Source organism: Pipistrellus kuhlii, unplaced genomic scaffold (assembly GCF_014108245.1).
Source record: "Pipistrellus kuhlii isolate mPipKuh1 unplaced genomic scaffold, mPipKuh1.p scaffold_m20_p_2, whole genome shotgun sequence".
Lineage (NCBI taxonomy): Eukaryota > Metazoa > Chordata > Mammalia > Chiroptera > Vespertilionidae > Pipistrellus > Pipistrellus kuhlii.
The window spans coordinates 58,661,113-58,688,494 of record NW_023425515.1 but is presented as its reverse complement, the minus strand read 5'-3'; the positions used below and the strand labels follow the sequence as shown (position 1 = coordinate 58,688,494).

Sequence of the window (27,382 nt, the reverse complement as noted above, 5' to 3'; positions counted from 1 at the left end):
TTGTTTTCTTGCCTTTCTGATTCTCTTATTATGTAACATATGATGTATTGGCTTTATATTATGGTATTTAAGTATTATTCATTTTACAGTATTTAAATTATGGGTTATCAAGGAGAAGAGTAAACATCACTCAAAACTTTACCTCATCTTCTGGTGCAGAGGTTAGAGCATTTCTGATTGTATGCAGGATAGTTGTATCATGTTAGGCAGAATTATGATGTTGTTGTCCTTATTTGAAGATTATGTTGGTTTCATATGTGTATGGATAACAAGTTGACAATGGGGTGAACTTGATGGTTAATTTTATGTGTCAACTTGTCTGTGCCACAGACTAAAGATTATTTCTGGGTGCCCAGACTAAAGATTATTTTTGGGTATGTCTGTGAGGGTGTTTTTGGATGATATTAATATTTGAATCCATGGGCTAAGTAAAGTAGATTGACCTCCCTAATATGTGTGGCCATAATCCAATCCTTTATGAGCCTGAATAGGACAATAAGGCAGATGAAGGAATTTACTGCTTTTGCTTCCTGCCTGCCTGCTTGAGCTGGCCCATGGTCTCCTGCCCTTGAACCAGAATTTGTACCACCAGCTCCCGAGTTTCAGGCATTCAAACTTGGCCTGGAATTATATCACTGGCTTTCCTAGGTCTCCAGCTTCTGAATGGCTGACTGTGGGACATCTCAGCTTCCATAATCATATGAGTCAATTCCTTATAATAAAAATCTCTCTCTCTCTCTCCCCAGTAATAGAGATTACCGGTTTTTATTAGGTGTACCGGTTAATAATGGCGGATTTTGTAATAAAAGGAAACACGATAATTTCAAGAGAAACATCAAAGGGCTTTATTCAAAGTAATGTCCATTGTTAGCTACACATTTCCTGCATCTTTCAGGTAATTTGTGGATACCATCCCAATAGAACTTTTCTTGTTTTGAGGCAAACCATTCAGAGACCCAATTTTCCACTTCTTTGTCTGTTATGAAGTGCTGCTCAGAAAGTATGTGTGCTATCGATCAGAACAAGTGGTAATCTGAAGGAGCAAGGTCTGGTGAATATAGCGGGTGGGTTAATACTTCCCAGGCAAGATCTTTTAATGTGTCTTTAACTGGTTTTGAAGTGTGTGATGGTGCGTCATCATGAAGTAAAATTACTTTGCTGTGTCTTCTGGCACATTCTGGTCATTTCACGATCAAAGCATGGTTCACATGGATTATTTGTTGTTGGCAGCAATCAGTATTAATGGTTTCACCTGGTTTTAGAAGCTTATAATACACCACATCTTCCTAATCCCACCACACACATATTATTGTCTTCTTTCCGAAGTGATTTGGCCTTGCGATCGATGTTGATGGTTGATCTGAATCAACCCATGATTTTGTGCATTAGGGATTCTCAAAATAAATTCAATTTTCATTGCCAGTCACAACTCGATGCAAAAAAGACTTTCTTTCATGCTGTTGAAGTAACATTTTACTGAAGACTTTTTGGTTTTCCATTTGTCTTTCCTTCAGTTGACGTGGCACTCATTTTCCTTCCTTTAAAATCTTTCCCATTACTTGTAAATGATTGGAAACTGTTTGCTGAGCAATGTTTAATCTTTGTGCAAGTTGTTTTTGAGTTTGACAAGCATCTTCATCCAATAATGCTTGTAATTGTTGGTCTTTAAACCTTTTTGGTTGACCTGCACGTTCTTTGTCTTTCACATAGAAATCATCACTTTTTAAAGTGTTTAAACCAGTGTTCACAAGTTTTTTTGAGATGGAGCATGTTCACCATTAGCTTCCCGAAGTATTCAGCAGCACTTTTCTTCAAAATAATGAGTTAAAACTTCCCACAAATGCTTTTATTTTTGGCATGAAATTTGTCATTTTAAGTTTAAAAATATCTATGATGTTAACATCTTCAGCAAATTTGACATATGAAGTTTTGAAGCTTGTTGTCAATACAACAAAATAGCATATATATCAAATCGCATATATATCAACATATGTGTAACTCCATCTACTTAAAAAAATCCTCATTATTAACTGGTACACCTAATATACATATATTTTCTTTCTCTGGAGAATCCTAATATAATTTCCAATTCAAATTTCTTTCCTATGAAAATGCCTCTATTTTCTCCCCAATTTTCATGGATCTTGCCTGGACAACTCTCTTGATCTCTTTTGGTCTGGGAGGCACCAAACAGCATGTGCTATACTACTAGTATATCATCTTTTATAGGTATGTATTTTAAGGACTTATGTTTCCAACTAGAATTTAATGACCTTGAAAAAAGAGTTTTCTCTCTTATTTCCCCCCCTGTGTATTTTCTTTCATTTGTTCATTTATTTACTCATTCAATACATTGGTTGAGTCCCCACTAAATGCTCAGTACATTGCTAGGCAATACAATAGTGAGCATCTTCAGACTGCTCCTTCTACTCTTATGGAGATCACAGCTTAGGAGATGCAGATATAAGTAAAAAAATTATGGAATAGATGCATAATTAAAGCCCTAGCAATGCTTTGAAGGAAATATACTCTGAGTCCACAGAAAGTGACCTAACCTAACCTTGGGTGAAGAGAAGGGTGGGGCAAGACTAATCTGGAAGAAGTCATATTGAGCTAAACTGTAAAGAAGAGTAGATTTTCACTAAATAGAGAAAAAAGCGTGCAGGTGAGAAGAGTGTTCTAAACAGAAGTTCTGAGGTGGGGAAAGTGCAGAGTCACAACATTACACACAAATAGGCTTCAAGAGACAGGCAATTGACCAGACAGATACTACTAACCATTTTCTTCAGTCTCTTCTCTTCTCGTTTTTTCTCAAGTTGAGCCTCCTTTTCTTCTGCCTCCTTCTTCTGACGCTCCTCCTCTTGGGCCTTTAACTGGGCCTGATCAACATTAGAATTTGTAAAAATCAGAACCTTTGTATGGAAATACGATCCTTAAGTTGAGAGTGAGAGAAGTATCTACCCAAGTGTCAAACCCTGTCTCTGGAAGAAGCTTGCACTTTGGATAAATGTAGAAAACCCAACCAACAGGTAGTCAGTTGTGTAACTTGAAAGTTTCTCCAAAGAATACTCTTCTTCTTGGGAAGATGAGACTAAGCATGAATAAGACCGTTAACTTTCTATCATAAAATTATTACTTTCTATTTCTTATTTTCATCTGTGAAATACTAAGTCCAAACTATATATAATGTGAGAAAATTTGTTCTTTCATTTCATTTAAAAACCCCTCAAAACTGTTAGTAGTAAACTATTTTTTCTTAATAGGCACAACATTTACTTCTGACAGGTCAAAACTTCGAAAGATAAGAACTCTCCACCTTTGCAAACTTGTCAGGTTGGACATCTACCTATAACACACTAGTCTTAGTTACCTGTCAATCTTCCAATATGCTAGTTCTCATTGACTTTTGTAACATTTCCTGCTACACAAATGATGTTGATCTTTTCCCCTTTATTTTCCTAAAATTGTTAAGAGTTCAGGCCAGTAGTCCAAAAGCCATTTCCAAAGTTGGAATAATTATATTGTCTCAATAGGCTTAAATAAACTAGGCTTAAATTTTTTTCAGTAAACACTTATACAAATCCTTTCTCGTGCCTCAGTTTGCATTCTTGGTTTATTACCATTTTTTCCTCTTCTTGTTTTTGTTTCTTCTCTGCCAAGATCCGCCTACGTTCAGTTCGCTGAGCTGCTCTCTCCTCCATGGCTAGAAAATAGTAAGATTTCCAATATCAAACATATAAGGAGCACTGCAAAACAAATGTCTCTATTTTACAGTAAAATTTGGTGTTATTAAGGTTTTCTTTTAAGTTCAATGTTCACAACCTCAGAAATATATGTATAAAATTTATATAAAATACAAATATATAAACTATAGGTATGTATGTATATCCCCTGTAAGTTAAAGACCTATAATTTCATCCTCAACAATGATGAGCAATTTTCAGATTATGTTTTTACTTACATTTCTATTAGAATGATGTTTACTGGTTTAAATTAGATAATGTATCTTGATAATACTTTTAGTATATGAAACTGAGAAACCATAATTTTAACTTGATAATTCCTTTAATATATGTAGATGATGTTAATTATGCCTAACAAATACTTTGAGAATGGAATTACTCCCATTGAACCCACTAATTTTTCCCAAGTCATGATACATACGTCTGTATATGTAACAACAACAACCACAAATAAAAGTTTAGGATCACAATGAATACATTTGAATTTAGTTTTAAGGCCTGGATATCCAGATGGGCAGGAAATAGAACTGTACTAAGCATTTGGAGAGCTGGCATCTGAACGAATTTGAGTGTCAGACTCCTGTTCTTGACAGTCTATTAAATATCAATCCAAAAGAAGCAAATGTGCAAGATGGTCTGATAATATGACTGTCATCAGCCAGGACTTTCACAGGAAGAGAAGCATGGGTGGGAGGAGTACCAAATTCTGCTCACCCAAGTCAGCCAATGGTTACTTTCAGTTCCTTGTGCCATATTATAGAGGAAGAACATTTAAGTCCAAGTTTTAAGAAGTAATAAAACACTCACTAGGCTATGTCTTGCAGATATTATATTAAGTGTCTGCTTTGCTGGAAAAGAATAGTGGGGTGCCACAGATGGCAGGAGTGAGGATGTCTTTAAAGGAGGCAGAAGCAGACTAGAGGATTAAAGTGAGAGAACCCTGAGAAGTGGAGCCTCTGATAATATGTCCCTTCCCATCTTTTCTGGAGCTGGCTAGTCATTGAAGACTACTTGCAAGGTAGCCTGAGGGGCTAACTTTTGATCAAATAATAATAAAAGTAATAAGTGGGCATTTTTAAATTATCCTCAGTGGACATAGATGGCATAAACTGCTATCCTAGCAGAGTCAATGCACAGACTGCTAATTTCTTCATTAACAGGAATGTACTACAGGCACAGTGTCCTTCAGATGACCTCAATTTTGGTGAGGGCAGCAATCTTGCCATAGGAGAAAACTCAGATTTACAAAACAGGTCTGGCTCAGTGGATAGAGTGTCGGCCTGAGGACTGAAGGGTCCCACGTTAGATTCTGGTCAAAGGCATATACCTTGGTTGCGGGCACATCCCCAGTAGGCTGTGTATAGGAGGCAGCTGATCTATTTTTCTCTCATCAATTTTTCTAACTCTCTATCCCTCTCACTTGCTCTTTGTAAAAAAATAAAAATTAAAATAAATCATAAAATATATTTTAAAAACAAACAAAAAGCCCAACACAATCTAATTGTTAAAGTGCCTATCACACATACAAACCCATGTACAATGGTTGACTCAGTATACAGTGAAAACAATTAGCAGATTCATTGGTGGGTTCCAAGGAATGCTTCTCTTCCAATAGTATTGTTTGGTTTAAATAATTATTTCTATGTTATCAACAATCTTAATAAATTGTGTGGTTTACAGATTTCATTACTAAAAGCCTATCATCAAGGCACAATTCATTATAAAATGATGTACTAACTTAACATAAATAGCTATAAATTTTAATGTTAACAAAATATAATGATAGCTGAGCTTGATCAATGTTTATTCTAGGCAGCTACTCAGAGTTTTCTCATTTGTATTTCTGTCCCATTTTGAAAAAAACCACAATAAAAATCTCAAATTAGAGGAAAATGATACACCTTTCAGCAACTTTTTTTTTTTTTTTTTAAAGTTTGGCAGAAGAGGCAGGAGAAAAGTTGTGGAGTACTCTGGTGTATTCCACTTCTCATGTGTCTACCCACCTTAATCTGACCAGGTTCTGCCAAGCTCAAAACCCAAAGGTGGCCTGAATTCAGTCCCAGCAAACTACTCCTCAAGGGAAGATAACCACCACCAAGGCCAAACCAAGACAGCCCTGCCTTTAAGAATGGGATGGGGTGCCATCAGCTTCCTTGGGTTCCTTCTGGGTCCAGAAAGATAATTCTGGGAGTTGCTTCTACTACCTTCAGTCCCAGCGGAAGCAACAGGAGAACTGGAGAAGGAGAAAAGAAAAAGAATTTAGACCAATAACCAGCGTTGTTCAAGGCCCTTGCACCTGAGGCACTCATTAATCCTTTCTAAGATAACCACGCATTATTACACCCACTGGGTAAATTGGTGTAATAGGCATGGAAAGGCTGAGTGACTGGCCTGCATCACCAGTGTGGGAGGCACTCCAGCTCTCACCCCAGTACTTCAAATCAATAGTGTCACCCACTTCTTATCCTACCATTTGTCACACATTCTAAGTACATCTTAAGCACCTCTGAAACCAGCCTAAATGGCTTTTTAAGAAATCTGGACTCTTATTTCAGGCTAAAAAATGTTTACTTTTATCCAAAACAACTATAAATTTAAGCTAGATAATTGCCATCCCGATAAAGCTAGACAATTGCTTCGTTTGCACCTGATATTGTCTGACCTGACTTCTCAGCACTTAACATGATCAAAAACCCATAGCTCAATCTAGAGCAAGTATTTTTCTCTTTTATTGGTATAACAGAGTTTCTAGACAAAGGCAGCTGTCCTTACACATTACACATACCAATGGTAATGTGTAAGAGGATCCTTCTAGTTAGGCAGTCGCTTGCCTTTAAGGCCTATTTGTATCTGCCATGCACCAATCACAATGCATGGGCATATTTGGTCTGCGAGTGCACAACAAAAGGAAAGCAGAGATCATGGAGCCTGGAAGCTATTATAGGTAAAGTTCAGGAGCCCGTCTACTACAAAGTGAAAAACTCCAAATAATGAGTCCAGAGAGTGTTCTGATAAAATGGACATACTTTGAAAGCACCTGGCAGGTTTTTTGAGGTTCTTCTTCTCTGGGGCTTGACAGCAGGCGGCTTTGTGTGTCCATGAGGGCTACATCACGCTTTGCTGCCCACCGAGCCTTCGCCAGCCTCTGGCTTTCCTTCAGCTCCAGAATTGTTTTGTGCTGCTCCTGAAGTTTCTTCTTTTGCTTCTCAATCAGCTGCTGCTGGAAGACATGGCGATTGTGAAAATGACCCATGCAAATGGGTTTTGCTTTCTGGCTGGTGGTTCTGAGCTTCTCATCGCTGCCAGGCTGCTGGGAGGCCTCAACATCCAAGGTCTTGTGTGGCTTATTGTCAGAGGTGTTCAGAGGGACATTCTGCAGGGGAACTGGCAAGATGCTCGTTGTTGGTCTTCCCAGGTGGGGGCTAGGCATACAATCATTGCTCTCTGAGGGAGGCTTTTCCCACAAAAGGGGCACTGCAGTCACCTAGGGAGAAGGAAAAGGTTCTAGAGCTCAGTTATTTAAAGGACTGTGCTGCTGAGATCCAACTTCCTCTAGTCAGCATTGTTCTGTTCAATGGCACAACTGCCTGGCACCCTAGTCAGAGTTGCCTGTGTTCCTGGCCTGGCTATCTCACAGGCCATCAGTCTTCACCCTGGGAGCCACTCTTAGAATGTGCAATGCTGCTGGCCAGGAAACGTGTGTGTGTGTGGGATAAGGGGGTGAAGAGGGGGAGGGAACAGGGAGAGAATAGCTACAGCTGCACAAACCACTGACATGGGCCAGAACATTTGTAATCAGAAAAGTGAGCTCTCATAGATGTCTAATTTGGATAGTTCATTTATAAATTAGACAAGATTACTCTAGATATATATCACAAGAATTTTAATCTGACAAATTTGTGGCAAAGGATATAGTCTTTCTCAAGAATGTTTGAAAACTAAAGAATACCTTTATAAATCAATAATACTCATTAAAATAGCTTGTTAATAATAGTTATTTCAATGCTCCTCTTGCCACTAGTAAATTAATCACAGGGTATTTATTTTAAGATTAAGGCCTGGATTAAAGTTTAGAGTCTCTAGTTATTCTAAAATAATCTATTTGTGGAAAATATTGACAAACCCAGGGTCAATGGACAAATACCGGTATCTGTGCTACATAAGAATAATGTTACCTAATAATATTCAAAGCTATATCATTTATATCTCATTCAATAGTTCCATACAGAAGTATCACAATTACAAGTTCCACACAGAAGAAAACAGAATTTTTAATCAGAAAAATTTATCCTGGCCAAAGTAATGTCATAGTTAAAAATATCTCTTCTAGAATCGTTTGATGCCATGGTCTAAGGTCTAACCAGTTTTTGATTTTGCCATCTGCAGTAGTATAAAGATAAAAATGCTGTGAACTATCTTACATGTCTTAGAAACCTCTAGTTCTAACAGGGTGCCATACTTGGATACTCAACGTATTTTTCATGATGATGGAAATATTTTTTTTATATTCAGCTTAAGTGAAAGATGTGATATGTGGAAACTCTGGCATGGTAAATATTTTTTAAAATAACCTTCTATTTCAGAAATGTCAGTGGACATTTATTCATGAGAACACCTGCAGGGTACATGTTTTAGGCCCTTTTAAACTTTGTGGGAATGACATATTATTAACCCAGCAAGGCTGTAAAAGCCGTGAGTACAGCAACAAGATTTCTTTTGGATCATAGTAACTCTTTAAGGTGAAATTAGAGAAAGAAAGAAAAGCTTATTGGTACAGATTGTACTTAATAGAACAGAACTGAACAATCTGGCTTAATCAGAGAAAATCACCTATTAGCTAGCTGATAATTCTGAAAAATTTGAAGATAAAATATATTGTGTTTCCCCGAAAATAAAACATCCTCCAAAAATAAGACCTACTTACAGGTTTCTTTCTGAGTGAAATATAAGGCATCCCCCTGAAAATAAGGCCCCCTTAGACTCTGTCTCAGAATGAAAATTAATTTACCATAAACTGGTTGCTAGGGCCGCCCCGACTGGCGTCTAGCAACCAGTGATGTTACATGGAGTCCTGACGTCACTGCTGTGTGGAGGCGGAGCAGAGGTTGGAGTGAGGGTGAGCGCGGGGCGGGAGAGAGGAGGAGACTTTCGCAGATGCGTGTAGAAGAACATGAGGATTAGAGTGGACCGGACATGGCAAAGGTGGTGAGTGCTGGTCTGTCTCTGGTGACACTACCTGATTCTCGCGGCCGCCCTCATGATGACTGAAGGTTCTCATCAGTGGCAGACCCTGCTCCAGCCCAGATCCAGGCCCCAGCAAGCCCAGTGACAGTCCCCAGGCAGGCCCCAGGGGGTAAATGTCTGATAAAGGGGTAGGAGGGATGTCTGGTGAAGGTGTTCAGTGGCACAGGGGTGGGGGGAGAGGGATCACTTAAAATGACACAGGAGGATCAGAAGGGGCAATCAAAATGACACAGGAGGATCAAAAGGGGTTACTAAAATGGTAATCCCCTCTCTGATTCTCCTGTGCCATTTGATTCCCCCCTCTGATCTCCCCTGTGTCATTTCAAGTGATCCTCCTCCCCCCACCTTGATACCCGAATTCCTTTTTCTTACCCCTAGAAATGAGCGCAAAAAGAAAAAGCTACTCCGTGGAGTACAAGAAAGGAATCGTGGAAGACTCTTGGGGCCAAAATCTTACTGCTTTCTGTGAAGAGAAGATGTTGAGTATCCGATTGGTCCGAAAATGGCGAGCAGAGTATGGTAACCTCATTGAACAAGTGGACAAGGGAAATGCTAAAAAGCGCAAGTGTGGATCAGGTTGGCAACCATTATTTTCCAAGCTGGAAGACCTGATCTGTGAATGGGTTGTTGACAGGAGAGCAAAGGCTTTGGTTGTGAATAAGGCTCAGATTCAAGAATTTGCCCTTGCAATGGCACCACAGTTTGACATAGCCCCCGAAGACTTCAAAGCATCACAACACTGGCTGGATAATTTCCTTCAGTGAAGTGAACTGTCTTTAAGAAGATCTACAACATTGTTTAGGTTGAAGATACTCAAGTTATTAAGCGAGTACTTGCATTCAAGTCCTTTATTGATGATGCTGACTTCTCTAAATACAATCTTTCCAACGTGATTGCTATGGATGAAACTGCAGTTTTTATGGGCCAATCATCTCAAACAATTGAACAGCGGGGTGCCTCCTAAGTGTACATTCCCTCCACTGCTTATGAAAGTGCACGTGTTTCCTGTATTTTGGCAATTCATCTGGATGGCACTAAAATCCCACCTTTAATCATTTCTAAGGGCAAGAAGGAAAAGATTGAACGTGTTTTGGGCATTTTTATTCTTGAAACTGAAAAAGCCTGGGCCACACAAGCAGTTGCAAGGAAGTGGGTCGATTTAATGCTGCTGCTTGTTATGAGAGGGAGCCAAAGAGGTCTGCTAGTCTGGTATGCAGCCAGCACTCACCGCGCTAAAGACATGAAGACATTTCTTCACGAAAGAAAAATAGATCAGATAATGATTCCCGCAGGAATGACGGCCTATCTCCAGACTCTTAATATTGCAATAAACAAGCCATTCAAAGACAATTTGCTCATAGAAATTAATGACTACATTGAAAATAGAATGGAGAGAAATCAGTGTGGAAACTTTGTGAAACCTAAACTGCAAGAAGTTGTGACTTGGGTGAAGAATTCATGGGAGAAAATCACTGACAGTTGCATTGAAAATGCACTGTGAGCAGGCTACCTTGACAAGAAGTACTCATTTAAAGACAGTGCTATTGCTAAACATGAGAGATTTGGTCCACTGATTCTGAAAGAAATGGAGTCACAAGAAATTCACTAGGAAATTCAGGAATTGGATTGTTATGATGATGTTCCAGAAGATGATGACATGATTGTCATTGAATAAATGAGTAAATTCTTGATACTGTAGGATTCACAGTTTGTCTGGTTTGTGTTGATAACTACCGTACTACCGTACTGTATACAGGTAATAAATTTCCTTTATTTTCATTTAACAATAAATGTGTATTCTTTTTCATGGAAAAATAAGACATCCCCTGAAAATAAGACCTAGCGCATCTTTGGGAGCAAAAATTAATATAAGACATTGTCTTATTTTGGGGGAAACAGGGTATGTGTTTATGATACATGAGTTCCTATGATTGTATAATTAGTGTGTGCGCATCTAACTAAAGAGTTTATATTTTCATTGTTCATGTTATACTCTATACTCTGGAAAAGATTAGAGTTTATCTAGTAACTTACCGTCTATTATAGCCCTTTATTTTCATTTGCTCTAATTTTTTTTTACAATCTAGATAAATTATTTTGATTTTTATTTCAGATACTTGGAGACCCTTTTTCTTGAGTGTAAATTATATAAGTGTTTTAGTAACTTTTCTGCTTTACACAGGGAAAAAAAATACTTTCTGCTGACTTCCTTTTTTTCATTGAAAGATAACTGGAACTCTTTAAGGTAAAAGGTTCCACACAGCTATTTCCCAAGATAGAAGAGTCTCCTGGGTCTCAATGGAAACAATATCCTTTGACTGACATAAAGGTAGGTAAACTGCCTGGGGGAAAGGACCAGTTTGTTACATAAGGCACCATAAGCATCCTCATGATCCCCTCTGCTGAGAGACTAAGCTTAAATGAAAACTAACTACTTACTAGCAGGAATCAAGGTTAAAAACAAGGTTGGGGACCCTCTAGTGCCCACTTCAATTTCACATATCTGAGTTAAGTACTTAACAGCATTATGTGGAGGGATGGAAGGGCCTGGGACGGAGGTGAGTGGGTAGAGCACCTCCTTTGAAAGGCTTTTCAAACACAAGTGCAATTATGAAAGAAAAAAAACTGGTAGGATTGCCTTTATTAAAATGTAACGGTGTATAGCACCAAACACCATAAATAAACCAAAAAGACAAATGACAGAATGAAAAAAATTTGCAAAACATATAATAATAAAAGCATCAATGGTCTTAAAAAATATAGAGCTCTTATAAATAAGAAAAAGATACATAATCAAGTAGAAAAAAAGGCATGAAGAGACAAGTCACTATATATCTATCTTACTAAATCCATTTTCATTAACTACATATATATGTAAATGGGAAATATAAAAAATGTTTAACCTCAGTAGTAATTAAAAATCCAAAGCCCTGGCTGGTTTACTCAATGGTTAGAGCTTTTGGCCGGCAGTTGCAGGTTTGATCCCTGCCTCTGTTCGAGGAACATGTGGGAGGCAACCAATCCATGTGTCTCTATCACATGGATGTTTTCCCCCCTTCTATTCCTTCCCTTCCACTCTGTCTAAAAATCAATGGGAAAAAATATCCTTGGATAAGGATTGAAAACAACAAGAGAAAAAAATACCACGTGCAAATGTTGAAGCAATAATATGAAAATATTTTAACTGTTAACTTGGTAAAAATGAAAAATACTTTAAAAAATGAAGAATATGCTAAAATATGTTATCAGAAAAGAAAACAGGCACTTCCTACCAAACAACCTTTCTGGAAGGGCAACTTGGTAAGAGTCTTTAAAATGTGTATTCTATTGTTAGATAATTATCCAAGGTAAAGCACTATGTATGTATGCAAAGATTTAACTACAAAGATGTTCACTAAAGCAATCGTAGCAAACTGGAAACAACTTAAATGTCCAGTAATAGAAAAGAAAGTAAACAGATTCTACCTTATAATTCATGATAGAATATCATGCAGCCATTACAATATGATGGCACAGAATGGTAGTTCTTAACTCGTGGGTGAATATTTATCAGGTTCACCTACAGAACTTTAAAAAAATACAAGGATTCCACTCTGAGATTCTGAATTAGTGGTCGGATTCTGCATTATATCCTGTTGAAAACTACTGTTTTGAAGACTTACTGACTTAAAAAAAAAAAATTCTCATGTGATATTATGAAAACACAAAAGAAATCTTTTAGAAAAGCAGAACAATGACATTATTTAAAAAAAAAAAAAATACATGGCCTTTCCCCCCGCCCTGAATTATGGCAGATTAATGTTCTCAATGATTTGACTGAAGAAAAACTTAAAGCTAAATAAAATACTGTGGAGCAAATTTTGCATATACCTGAATAGAGAAAAGACTAGATGGCTATACTTCAACATGTTACTGATGGTTATTTCCAAATAATGAAATTATAGGCTATTTTTCTTTTTTTCCCCTGTCATTTTCTCCTACCAAACTGCTACAATTAATATCTGATTTTTCTCACTAGAAAAATAAAAACATAAACATTCCTCTCTTTTAATTCACAAGGCTCATTTAGGAAGAAAATATCTGATCATCAAATAAGAGGAGTTCAAGAATTGTAAACAATGCTTTATATTATCTGTTCCTGAAGGAATCTTTCTCTTAGTTGTTTTAAATTCCCTCTATTAGGTCCCTCCTACGCTTGAGCTACACCAAAGTTTATATGTGACTAGAGGCCCGGTTCATGAGTTCGTGCACAGGTGAGGTCCCTCGGCCTGGCCAGTGATCAGGCCAATCAGGGCTATCTGGCCCAGTCCTCATCAGGGTGATTAGGGCCGGCTGGCCTGGGGGAGGGACCACAGGAGGTTGGCCAGCCCCCAATCACGGGAGGTTGGCTGTGGGAGCACACTGACTACCAGGGGGCAGCTCCCATATTGAGCGTCTGCCCCCTGGTGGTCAGTGTGCATCATAGCTATCATCTGGTTGTCTGGTCGTAGCAGTTGCTTAGGCTTTTATATATAGACTAGAGACCCAGTGAACAAAATTCGTGCTCGTTGTGTGTGTCGGGGGTGAGGGGTGTGCCTCAGCCAAGCCTGCACTCTCTCCAATCTAAGACCCCTCGAGGGATGTCTGACTGCCTGTTTAGGCCTAATCGTGGTAGGATTGGGCCTAAACGGGCAGTTGGACATCCCTCTCATAATCCAGGACTGATAGCTCCCAACCACTTGCCTGCCTAACCACTTCTGCCTGCCAGCCTGATCATTCCCTAATCACTCCCCTGCCAGCCTAGTCAGCGCCTAACTGCTCCCCTGCCAGCCCGATTGCCCCAACTGCCCTCCCCTGCCGGCCTGGTCCCCCTATCTACCTTTCTCTGCAAGCCTGATGGCCCCCAACTAACCTCCCTTGCAGGCCAGGTCCCTCCCAACTGCCCTGCCCTTTCGGCGATCTTGTGGCAGCCATCTTGTGTCCACCTGGGGGTGGCCGTCTTGTGTGTTGGAATGATGGTCAATTTACATATTACTTCTTTATTATACAGGATTATAAAAAGAGGACACAGTTCAAGAAAATAAACACTGACTGAAAGTTAACCTTTGTGCATTACAGCAGCTCATCTTTTAGATAGCCTAGGTGAGGCAACCTGACAACAGCTAATGTAGCCCAAGCTACCTAAGTGCAAAGCTCAAATGCAAGTAATTAATAAGCAGGAAGGCAAAGAAAAAAAAAAAAAAAAAAAGCAAAGTACCTCTCCTGTAGGTGGCTCCACTGTGGCTGTTGCCTCCTTGAGAAGACTGGTGCCTACTGACCCAGCTGCACTGAGTTTTCCTAGTGACGCTGCCTTCAACAGCTCGCCCATTTTCTTCCGGGTTTCCTCCTTTGTTAGAGCCAGCTCTCTCTTTAGGATCTCTGCACGATGCCAATGCTGCCATTCTGTAAAGTGGTGCCGGAGAACTTGCTTCTGGTGATGCCAATGCTGCCATTCTGTAAAGTGGTGCTGGAGAACGTGCTTCCTGTTATACTCAGCAGCCAGTTGTTGTTTTCTAAGCAACAAAGCACTTCCATTAAAAAGGATAAGCAATTTACAGCTTGTTACTTGGTGATATAAATGAAACACAAGTCCAGAGGAGTCCCAGAAATGCTCCACTTAGCTCCACCATAACCTTCCATTTAAGCTAAAAGGAACTGTTTTACAAAATTCCCTGGTGTAAAGGGTATGCTCATGGAAGGCATTGGCTCTTTCAGACATTACCTCAGAAGAATGACTATTCTGTTCTATCATGTCACAAAGACACATTACATTTTTTTATTACCATAAAATAGCTTCTAAAGCCTTTTGGAGAGGAACAAAAATAATTCTACATAATAAAGAGCTAATAAGCAAATGGTCATTGTGCCCTCATGCCTTTGCACTGGGGCTGGGGGATCTGAGGCACCTGGTGGAGCTTGACGGGGGACCTGGGGAAATGTCCCCTGCCCCAGCACTGGGGGACCCGAGGCTGTGTCACTACCCCAGAACTGGGGCTAGGGGACCTGAGGTGGGCTGGGGCTTGATGGGGGACCTGAGGCTGTGCCTGCTGCCTGATGGGGCTTGACAGGGGTGGGGCCAGCAGGGTCTGGGTCTCACAAAATTTCAAGGCTCATGTTAGTGGGCAGGAACTTGACTCTGAGTCCTGTGGCGTATCCCAGACTCTGACAGGAGGGATATTTTCATATACATTTTACTAATTTTCTTTCATCTCTGACACTTCTATTATAGAGAAAGGGCAAATAGAAATATTAAAATATTTCGTCTAATTAAGTCCCTTTTAATGTGCACGAATTTTGTGCACTGGGCCACTAGTAGGTATATTAGTAAGTACTTTTTAAAAGATGAGGGAGATATCCAGCTATCTGGGAAACCTAAGGAAGACAGAAATTTGGGAGGAAGGAAAAGGAACAAAACTGAAGTGAATTGTCAACAATTAAGCATAAGACTTATAAGTGTCAACATGAAACTAAGAAGGTAGATCTGGGAAAGGAGGTCTTACTTGGCCAGGGAATGATTATCTAAAAAGAAGGATTCATTTACAGACCCTTTAAACTAAATGATTGAAGGACTGCCCTATGAAGATAATTGCTAACCACTAGACATGTGTGAAAGGAAAAGACAGGCACTTGCTCTTATGGAGCTCCTTCCCTGGCTAGTAGGGATTCAGGTTCATTCTCTTCCTAAGGAAGAGCTCCTGGAAGCTGCATGAACATTAGGGTAACTGACTGAGTGGAGGTAGGAAGTACCAGCTACATGCCCTTCCCAGAGGGACCCTCCATTAGGAGACACCTTGGAAGCAGCTGTTGAGAATTCAAGCCTGGGTTTTCTGAGCTCCATCTGTAAGTAGATGCTTACTGTCCCTGAAGAAGTGAGGTATAGAGCTTGGAACTTATGTTGTATCAGGGGTTAGCTTCAAACCTAATATTGTTTAGCTACCTACTTGATTTTAAAACCTAATATTATTTAGCTCCCTACTTGATTTTATCTTGTAAAGGGTAATCAAATAATTTCTCTATAATACTGTATACATATCCATTTCTGTTACATAAACATAATGTTTAACTCTCCTCATGGACTTTCGGGTATCATAACAAAAAAATCAAAATTCTAAGTCAATGTGTCAGGAGAACCTTTCTACAGTTCTTATATACTTAAGTGACTTTGAAACCTTTTTGACTGCCACCTACAGTAAGAAAAAAATGATTTACTGTGACTCAATATGCAAGTTTATGTGTGCATGTATAAAACAAAACTATATATCACTGAAACAAAAGTTTCATCAAGCAATATTTACCGTATTATCAGAGACACACTCAGATATTTCTGTTTTAATATATTCTATTTCTTTAAAAAAAACAAAACATAGCTACTCTAGACTATTCTAGAGTCATAGACTTTATTTAACTTTATGTCAGAGGAGTTGAATGAAACAACCAATTAAAGAGAGTAAAGTTGATTGAAATGATGCATTTCAGGATAAACACTAACAGCAATTCTGCAAAGAGCATTTTTCATTATACTTAACTAGAGGCCCTGTGCACGAAATTCGTGCATGGGGGTGGTGGTCCCTCAGCCCAATCTGGAATCCCTTGAAGGATGTCCGACCGCCATTGGGATCTGGCCTAAACGGGCAGTTGGACATCCTTTTCACAATCCAGGACTGATGGCTCCCAACTGCTGGTCTGCCTGCCTTTCTGATTGCCCCTAACCACTTCTGCCTACCAGTCTGATCACCCTCTAACCACTCCCCTACCAGCCTGATTGATGCCTAACTGCTCCCCTGCCAGCCTGATTGCCCCTAACTGCCCTCCCCTGCAGGCCTGGTCCCCCCCCTGCAACTGCTCTCCCCTGCAGCCTGACTCCCCTACAACTGCCCTTCCCTATAGGTCCAGTTGCCCCAACTTCCCTCCTCTGCCAGCCCGGTCACCCCTAACTGCCCTCCCCTGATGGCCTGATTGCCCACAACTGCCCTTCCTTGTAGGCCTTGTCCCTCCAAACTGCCCTTCCCTGCTGGCCATCTTCTGGGAGGCAGTCATCTTTGACCACATGGGGGTGTCCATTTTGTGTATTGGAGTGATGGTCAATTTGCATATTACTCTTTTATTAGATAGGATTGCTTCTTTCTAATGAATTAAATAATTGAATTGGTATTCAATAAATACTTAATGATTGACTGATAGATTTTGTAATGAAAGTACAATATAGGTGGTTGTAAGTATTTTTATTTTATTGTACTTTGATGAAAATAAAATATCTAATATGACACTGAATAACATTGAAATAAAAATTTTAGAGGACATAAGAATAAAAAATAAGGTAGCAACACAGGTAAGAACAAAGCTCTAACCTGGCCCATGAGACATAGTGGTGGAGCATTGACCTATGAACTAGGAGGTCATGGTTCAATTCCTGGTAGGGCACATGCTGGGATTGCTGGCTCATTCCCCAGTAGGGGGCGTGCAGGAGGCAGCTAATCAGTGATTCTCTCTCCTCATTGATGTTTCTCTTTCTCCCTCTCCCTTTCTCTCTGAAATCAATAAAAATGTATTAAAAAAACCAACACACACAAAGAAAAACAAAGCTCCAAAAACCATATAGCACTTTAAATAATTAGGCGAAAATCGTAAATTTTCACAGGAGAATCAACATTGCTCTGATTAATGTGAAATTTGATTTACAACAATCTGCTCAGAAAGGAGGAGTGTGAAATTTACCTGAAGTGTTAATTTCATGTTTTTACAGCATAAACAAACCAAAACAAAACAGATTTTGACTATCAGGGAAAAGATTATTTGGACACTATCAAAAGGCAAAAAGAAAAAATATATCAATATTTGAAGCATAACAAAAACTCAAATAATAAGAAAATAGGTACCAAAAATGCATGTTCACTATAGTGCTTAGAGCCTACTCTATAATGGTTTTGCAGGCAATGTAAAGATCTAGTTAAGGTGTCTGTGTTTGTGGGTCAAGCTGGGAAGGTGGAAACACAGAAGCCAGGGGTCTGGAGACAAGGCTGGGTCCACTCCAGTGCCCTTGCAGTTCACTTCAGCAGTGACAGTATTCCAGATAAGCCAACTTCTATACTTTTAAACATAAATATTTCTGAAAGTGAAAAATCACTTAAATTCCTTAAAAGCTCAACCAGATGTGATTTACCTGGGAATGCTAAGCTAAAGAAATGGTTTCAGACACAGTCTACAGATAATCATTGAATGAAAGACAGAATTCCTGTATGGAAAACATCCTGTCCCAGTATGCTGCCAAGATGAAATCAGGAAATTTGTGGCATAATCATCACAATTATATAACTTCATGCAGACAAAGGCCATCTCTAAAGACCTAAGAATATTTGCATTAATAAAAGAGAAATATGCAAATTTACCATACCTCTGCAACACCCACCAGCTAATCAGGAGTGAGTATGCAAATTAACCCAACAAAAAAAAAATGGCAGATTAATTTTCACATGCAGGTTGGAGCAGCAGGGTGGGGCACCTGCTGTGAGGGGGAGGGCGGGGGTTGGAGGGAGCTACAGGAGCAGCATGCTGGCCAGAGTGGAGAAGACTGAAGGCTACGGCCTGAGCAAAGTCTCTGGCCAGAGCCAAGACAGAAAGCAAAGGCCTGGATCCCAGATGCCGGAGGAAAACCAATGCCTGCAGCCAGGGGAAGGAAGGCCTATTGCATGAATCTTCGTGCCACAGTCCTCTAGTAAAATATAAAAGGAATTTAAATATGAACCATGATGCTTAGAACCAACAATTCAAATGATACCTAGTGGTGACTGGTGCAAATTATAGAACCAAGAAGTCGGAACTCTAACAGAACGCTGGGAAAGTGACTGAAAGTTTCTAAGCTTCAGATTCCTCCTCTAAGTGATGTCACCCTTTAAAAAAAGCCCTGTACTGCCAGTCCTGTATAGAACAAATTTTCATGTAAGGTAATAACACTATCTTAGGACATTTCTAGGTATCAAAAGAATATCTTGAATTTTTAAAAGGGAAATGAGGAAAAAGGGAATGAGCTCATGAATACAGACATAGGTATGGTGATTCCATGGTGGGTGGGGCAGGAGGTAGGTGGAAGTGAAGGAAAATATAGGGGAGATAAATGGTGATGATAAAAATATAAACAAAATAAAGAAAAAGGAAATGAGAAATGACAAATAAGTAACCACATACTAGTGATCTGATTGCGTGCAGAGATCTGATGCTGAACATAAAAACAGCAGTGCCACTAACAGCTGCATTTGGGATGAGCAGCTTCAGCAGGAATAGGAATGGAAAAAGCTAATGTTTTCAATAATGCACCAGGTAGCCTCCAGGGAAAATACATTTCTGTTTTAGAGCTTTAACATGAGCCAGACAATACAAGTCTGTCCTCCTGCCTCTCTGATGGACATATCAGGAGGTTTACCAGCTTTAGATGCCATTCAGTTTCTGGATACCCAGGAGTCCATGGAGGGAAGGGCAATACAACATGTTACCAGAGGTACTCCATAAATGACTGCCCAAAAGAATGCTGGAAGTGGGGACTACCTGACGCCCTCGATCCCACGGACATTTCTTGGTTTCTGTTTGCAGCAGCTACCTTTGAGTTTTTTACTCCACCTTTAATATCCCGACCTTCTTTGAGCAAAATCATCCACCTTAATATCCTAAACCAATTTCTAGAACAAAAAACAAGATGCACAGAACCAGGGATTTTTAGGAAAGCAGCACAAAGTCAGTTTGTGTCTAATAAATCATTTTTTCTCATATATTTCAGCATAACTTGTCATTTGTGAATTACTTCTCTTATTCTTCATCTGCAACCAGCTTTTACAGTATAGTTGAAAAAACATGGTTGTCTTAGGGAACCATCACCTGGAAGCTTCTTAATATGGAGCTGTGTGGTATAGAAAAAAGCATTTGAGTCTGAGTCAAAAAGACTAGGATCCAGTCCTGGACTACCTATTCTTAACTTCATGACCTTGAGATAATTACTTACCCTCTCTGGGCCTTACTTTTACCATCTGTAAAATGAGGGGCTGGATTAGACAAGTGTTCAGGTAGCCTTCCTGCTCTAAGATATTTTTGCGCTAAAGTTTTGTGGTAAAAAATTATTATAAGTTAAATATTTTCTCTCTTCCATTTTTAAAAAAAGTGATATCTTACAAATGTGTTTAATGGAATGTTTGTATATGTATATCTACACAAGTGTGTGAGTGTGAGTAGGTGTGTAATAGTTTTGTAACATATAGAATTAAAACGAAAAAGTAGTACCCATTCTGAACATTTAAAAAGAGACACCTGAAAATAATTCACAGATATGAGACAAAAAGTTCCAAGATCTTAATAAAAATTGGAACATTATGAAATCCCCATTTAGTGTTTTTATATTTAAACAGTTTAATGTCAATGGAATCTCAAGTTCTTTAGATTTTTTTCTACAGATGTCTTCTGGCATGTAAACTTCACAAGCCACTTTTAACTTAAACATCTCAGTTTCTACTCCTTTGTGCCCTTACCCATGTAGCTTCCCTTTTATAATACCTCCAGTTTCCCTTCTTTATCCAACAAATCCATTTCTGGCTATTCCTATTTTAGTTAGACTTAATCCCTTATATTAATCACTGGGCCCTGATAATTTAGAAATGAATTATGAAAGAGCTCCCTATGTTGACTTTTTTAAATGAAAATTTCTATCGCATACTGTAGAAAGTAAAACAGATTTGGCCCCCATCTTGCTTAAAAACCTTCAAGAATTTGCCTCTATTTACAAAAGAATATTTAAACTTCTTGTCCTGGCATTCAAAGCCTTTTGCAAGTTGATGAACTTTACAACTACATGACTGATGATCTCCATTTCCACTTAGGAGCATCCTACTTACTGTGCAGAGCCCAGCTCATGACCTATCTTCATTCATATATATATATATATATGTATATATATACACACATACATATACATATACATACATATATATATATATATATATATATATATATGTATAATTATTGATTTTTTTTACAGAGAGGAAGGAAGAGGGATAGAGAGTTAGAAACATCAATGAGAGAGACACAATTATTCAGCTGCCTCCTGCACACTCCCCACTGGGGATGTGCCTGCAACCAAGGTACAATGCCTTTGACCGGAATCAAACCTGGGACCCTTAAGTCTGCAGGCTGATGATCTATCCACTGAGCCAAATCAGTTAGGGTATGACCCATCTTCTTGATACAACCTTTCCTAGCATTCTGTAGGAGTCTCCTTAGTTATAGCGACACTTCCTTCTGCTAAGGTCTTATCAGAAGGGGATGCTTTACGATATCTCTACTGTTCCTAGATTTTATTTCCCCCACAAAATTGTGAGTTCTTTGAGAACAAGGAGCTATTTATCAGTCTCCTACATATCCTTCCCAGGGCCTAATGCTGTCACATGGTTGTACAACTCCAGGGGTTGTCATTCCCTTCTACATAACAACGCTCAGTGCTTTCATATACCATCCCTTTAGTTTTTCACCCTGAATAACAGGGTTGTTGGTAGAGAAGTGAGCAAATATAAAAACATGAACTGCCCTCTCCCAAATCAACAAATTGTTCCTTCTACATATATGATTTTGGTTCAAGAATATAAAGTTAAATTTGGAAATAGAAAAAACAGAATGTATTTAAGATGATGGAGCAGCCGAAGCCGGTTTGGCTCAGTGGTAGAGCGTCGGTCTGCGGACTGAAAGGTCCCAGGTTTGATTCCGGTCAAGGGCACGTACGTACATTGGTTGCAGGCACATCCCCGGTAGGGGGTGTGCAAGAGGCAGCTGGTCGATGTTTCTCTCTCATCGACGTTTCTAGCTCTCTACCTCTCTCCCTTCCTCTCTGTAAAAAAATCAATAAAATATATTTAAAAAAAAAAGATGATGGAGCAAAGAAAGCTTTACTTGAAGACAAATTTTGTCATTCATAAGAATAAGAGGAATGCTGGAAGCTATCCAATCTCTACACTATCACGAAAGTGTATCAGAGAACTCGAAGACTGATGGACCTTGAGCTTTAGTAAGGGCTAAAAGCTATGCACCAATTGTTCTGTCGAGATAATGATGGCCCAAGCAATTTCCTGACCTAATAGTCTCAAAATAAAACTTTACTAATATTTACTGACCTTTAAGATAGTCTGCTATTGAATTGCCCTAAGGTCAAGATGTGTGTTCTGAAACTGAATAAAAGCTAACAGGGCCTGGGCCCCAGTGGAGACTTTCACTAGATAAGGGTTTTCCACCTGGCCCCCCATATCTTCTAAATTCATATTTCTTGTCTAGTGTATTTGTGCGCAGCCCCTTTCCAGATCCTGAACCCTAGCCATAAAGGATGTGGCAATCACAGAGGAAGTTGATAAAAAGATGTCAAAACCTCTACACAAGATGGAGAACAAAAGATGGGGGAATGGGAGGAATTACTCTTGGCAGGTCTGTCCTCCCAGATGGATGTTCCCTGTGTCCCTAATTACTATTCTATGTGCAGATAGTGATTTCTACCAAAGTGAATTACTGGCATATAAACCAAACTCTGTCTTTTGAATTATAAAACAGTCCAAGTGAAATGTTGCTACATGTGAGGACATGGGAAAAAGCATACCTACTTCCTTTAAAAAAGGAAAGCATGCACATGAATATATTTTTATTAAGTAATTTTTCTGCTTGTAATCTTCAGTAAAATTTTTCTAGTTTGGGATGCAACGGAAACCAATTGTTAGCACATTTTATAAGCAGGTGAGACGATTCCAGTGAACAGAGCTTTGAGAATTCATTTCTGGATACATCAAGTGGAAAGTTATCCTAGATAAATGCACTAGAAGGGCTTTCTTGGTAAATAATGGTACCTGTTTTCTTCCCTGAGCTCCCTCTCCATGGCTTGTTTCTCCTGCTCCAGCCTCCGAGACCTTGTGTAGTCTCTCCAGGCCTTCAGGACCTTCAGTTGAAGCTTCCAGTTGGACAGAGTTCCAGCTTTCCCCAGCTTAATCCTGTGGTCAAGAATCAGCTTGTGCCAGGCAGAGAAATAGCGCTTCTGACACTACAATGGAAACGTTTGGAAAATCACTACCAGTGTTTCTATAGGTAATAAAGTCCTCTTCTTGGATTTCTGCCTCATCCTTTTTCTAACAAAATTAGCAACTGTTGTCTTAATGGAAGGGGAACAGACCAGACACAATTACGTTATGCTAATAATGACAAGAAATATTCAAGTCATGAAACTGAGGCACTCTCAGCCTCATGACTTAAACTAAATACTTCATCCTCTTTGTAAGGCACCAGTTCAATGGGGAGCTGGAGTAACAGTCACATTTAAGGTCCAAGACAAAGAGCTTGTTTGAGAAACTTGAAAGACCTGCTTCTGACAGGATCTCTCAAGCCAGGCTATCTTGAAATTTAAAATACCAACCATTTAATTCATCCCTGTTACTAATTCTGCTGATGTCCTGCATAAATGAACACTGAGGTCCCATAAGGATGGAGTGTATTATCTGGTCCCTGGGAGCCAGACAACTAAAATCAATGGCTTGAGCTGGGCGACCCCTAACTATGTTAGGGCCTTGTTGGAGCAGGCCTAGAGAGACTAGACACTCAGGCTTCCTACAATCTTTCAACCTACGCATGTGACAATAATCAGACGTCTGCTGAGCCCTAGAAAAGTGCTCATGGCCCTCTTCTAAGAAAATCTCTGAGATCTAGTCCTTGTCTATATCTTCTATTTTCACAGAAAACTCTTATGTTCCTAGTACATCAAATTACTTTCATCTCTTGGCCTTACAACAACCATATTGTTTCACACTTTTCTGTCTATGGTCATTCTAATTTCTCCCTCCTTTTCTCTCTTCTCCCTGCCTGACTACTTCAGAAGTCACCTCCCTTAAGGAGCCCTCCTATTGCCAACCACTCTCCCCAAATGCCAGTGCCCTTCCAGAGCAATCTATGCTTTCTTCAGTCAAGACACTCAACACTGCATTACAATCACCTGTTCACTGGTTTGCACTAGACTGGGAGCCTCTGGAAGGAAAGACCCCGGCTCCATAAATGAGAATGGCCAGTCTGGGAGCGTTACCAAGCATGGGGAGCACTAAATGGAAAGCAGCCTCATGGGAGGTGCCTTTGTGGGAGGTCTGAGGGATGCCTCATTCCCAGCAACGAGAACTTAGTACTCTCAGGGTCAACCTGATTTACTGCTTCTTTCTTTATAAAAATACTTACCTTTCACTATTTCAACATTTAGTAAGCACACCACTGTGTTTGAATTTGGGAACTCTGAACAAAGTTGCTTAAGATATAGATTTTAAGGTGTCATAGGGAGAGAGAATAAATTAAAAGTCTAATAATATAAGGGAGTATATGCTAGAATTTTTTTTAGATTTAAAAAAAAATAAATCTTTATTGTTCAGATTATTTTAATTTTTCCTCTTTCTCCCCTCCCCCTCCCCTATAGCGCTCCTCCAACCGGTTCCCACCCACCATCTGCCCTTACCCTTCCCGCCACTGTCCTCATCCATAGGTGAATGATTTTTGACCAGTCTCTTCCAGCACCCCCCATAAACCAAAAATTGTCAGTCCACTCCCTTTTTATGCTCCTGATTCTATTATATTGACCAGTTTATTCTGTTCATCATTTTTTTATTCACTTGATTTTTAGATTCACTTATTGATAGATATGTTTGTTGTTCATAATTTTTACCTTTACCTTTTTCTTCTTCTTCCTCTTCTTAAAGAATACCTTTCAGCATTTCATATAATACTAGTTTAGTGGTGATGAACTGCTTTAGTTTTTTGTTATCTGTGAAGCTCTTTATCTGACCTTCCATTCTGAATGATAACTTTGCTGGATAGAGTAATCTTGGTTGTAGGTTCTTACTATTCAGCACTGTAAATATTACTTGCCACTCCTGTCTGGCCTGCATAGTTTCTGTTGAGAAATTAGCTGACAATTGTATGGGTGCTCCCTTGTAGGTAACTAATTGCTTTCTCTTGCTGCTTTTAATATTCTCTCTTTGTCTTTTGCCCTTGGCAATGTAATTATGAAGTGTCTTGGTGTAGTCCTCTCTGGATTCCTTTTGTTTGGGGTTCTCTGCACTTTCTGGACTTGTAAGTCTATTTATTTCACCAGGTGGGGGAAATAAATTGTCATTATTTCTTCAAATAGATTTTCAGTATCTTGCTCTCTCTCTCTTCTTCTGGCACCCCCATAATTTGGATGTTAGTACACTTGAAGCTGTCCCAGAGGCTCTTTACACTATCTTCATATTTTTGGATTATTTTTTTTTTTGCTTTTCTGGTTGGGTGTTTTTTGCTTCTTTGTATTTAATGTTTGACTTGATTCTTGCAATCCTATAGTCACTGTTGAATCTATGTATATTATTTTTTATTTTAGTCAGTGTATGCTTAATTTCTAGTTGGTCCTTTTTCATATCCTTGAGGGTCTCACTAAATTTATCGGCCATTTCTAGAAAATTCTTGAAAAACCTTATAACCTTGGGTATATACTGAACTCTATATCCAGTAATTTACTTTCCTCCATTTTTTCATTTGTAACCTGTTTCTTTGTCTCTGCATTTTGGCTGCTTCCCTGAGTTGATGAAGTGGCTTGTGTGACAGGTGTCCTTTAGGGCCCAGTGGCTCAGCCTAAGGTGGACACTTTTGGTGCATCCCTTTGTGGGCTGTGTGTACAGTCTTGTTGTAGTTAGGCCTTGGTTGTTGTTGGTATCACTGGGAGGAACTGACCTCCAAGCAAACTGGCTGTGAGGATCAGCTGTGTCTATGATGGGAGAACATCTTTGTGGAGATACCCTTCTGAGACAAGAGTTGCTTCAGTGCGGCTTTGGTCCTCACTGAGTCTGCCCCGAGTGTGTCCTTTATGGATCTGAGGAATTGTAATTGGGATGGTCCCACTCTGACCCCTGGGTACACTGGCTCTTGGATCTACAATCAAGTGCTAATTTAGCCTCTGCCTGAGGCCACCCAGCAGGAGCTATGGAGAGATCTTCAGATTCCTCTTCTTTGTTTGGGTTTTGGAGGTGCCCAGATGAGGCACAGCTGTGAAGCAATGCAAGCTGCTGTGGGGCCTTGCGCCTTCTTTTGGATGTTCTGGGTCTCACTGACTTAGGTGCAGTTTGTTAGGTAATTCAAAGGACAAGTCCATTCATATGCAAAAGCCTCTGCACTCAGCTTGGATGAGGTGGAGTCTCAGGGTGGAGCAAACAGCAATGGCTTTCCATCAGCCCTGCCCTAAGAGGCCCCCTGTGTCTCAGTGTCCCACAGTAATCGCTGCAAGCACCTCTGAGCAAAAGCTGCCCTCAAGTTTCACCAGCTGCAAGATAGTCCAGTTTCACCCCTTATAAGTCTGGGTCTCCAGAGTCTTGTCCGTAAACTGGAGTTCAGAGCAATCGGGAGCTTTTGTTTTCCTCCCAATTGAGAAAGCCAGCCGTGTACTCAGTTGCCAGCCCACTCCGCGCATGCGCCTCCATACCTCTGCCTTCCGCAGCTCCTCTGAGTCTCAGTGTGCTTTTCTCTTTCCTTCTAGTTGTAAAATTTCCACTCAGCCAGCCTGCCTGATGATATCCATTTTGTCTTTTAGTTGTAGTTTTGAATTGTTGTGCGAGGGAGCAGTTCAGGAGTTTACCTATGCCACCATCTTGGTTTCTCCTTATGCTAGAATTTTTAGAAATAGGCCACAAGCTAGAAATATTTTCTACATAGGGATATAGTCATATTCCCATTTGGACAAAATACAAAATCTTTATTTCCCATCAGGAGAAACCATGGAAAGATTTAATAAACTCTTGTTCCTCTTTATTACATCAAACAAAGGCACATTTTCTGAACCTTTGTCTCAGATTCCGTAGAAGGAGGGAGAGAGGTGGAAAAAGAGAGGAACAGAAGAAGGGATATTTGCTGCATATAAGATACCATCAATCATAACAAGGAAGAAACAAAGCTGCCAGGCGGAGGGGTTATGCTTTTTGCATTATCATCTGTTTATCCCACAAAATACATCAGTCTGTGTTGGTCTTTTTTCTCAGGTGGATTTCTTGTAGACAGCAGATATATGGGTCATGTTTTCTTATCCAATCCATTATCTTATGTCTTTTGATTGGGGCATTTAACCCATTTACATTTAGAGTTATTATTGATAGGTACTTGTTTGTCGCCATTTTTATTCTTTATCCCTGTGGTCCTTCTTTGCTTCCTATTTCTGGGTTTTTGTTTGTTTGTTTTGTGTGTGTGTGTGTTGTTTTTTTTTTAAATAGCAGACCCTTTAGCATTTCTTGCATTGTTGATTTGCTGGTAATAAACTCCCTTAGTCCTTTTTTGGCTATGAAGCTCCTGATTTCACCTTCAATTTTGATTGATAG

General features: G+C 39.5%; 1 protein-coding gene across 2 annotated transcripts in view; it reads right to left on the bottom strand.

The window, feature by feature from the left end:
- Positions 1 to 27,382, bottom strand: part of CCDC191 (coiled-coil domain containing 191) — a 77,113-nt gene that overhangs the window by 14,647 nt on the left and 35,084 nt on the right. For both annotated transcript variants that reach the window (XM_036445467.2, XM_036445468.1), the window contains 6 exons: positions 22,865 to 23,055; positions 14,224 to 14,518; positions 6,770 to 7,227; positions 5,864 to 5,976; positions 3,621 to 3,703; positions 2,778 to 2,879 (listed from right to left, as the gene is read on the bottom strand). In XM_036445467.2, coding sequence (XP_036301360.1) covers positions 2,778 to 2,879; positions 3,621 to 3,703; positions 5,864 to 5,976; positions 6,770 to 7,227; positions 14,224 to 14,518; positions 22,865 to 23,055 — 1,242 coding nt within the window. The remainder of the gene's footprint in view (positions 1 to 2,777; positions 2,880 to 3,620; positions 3,704 to 5,863; positions 5,977 to 6,769; positions 7,228 to 14,223; positions 14,519 to 22,864; positions 23,056 to 27,382) is intronic.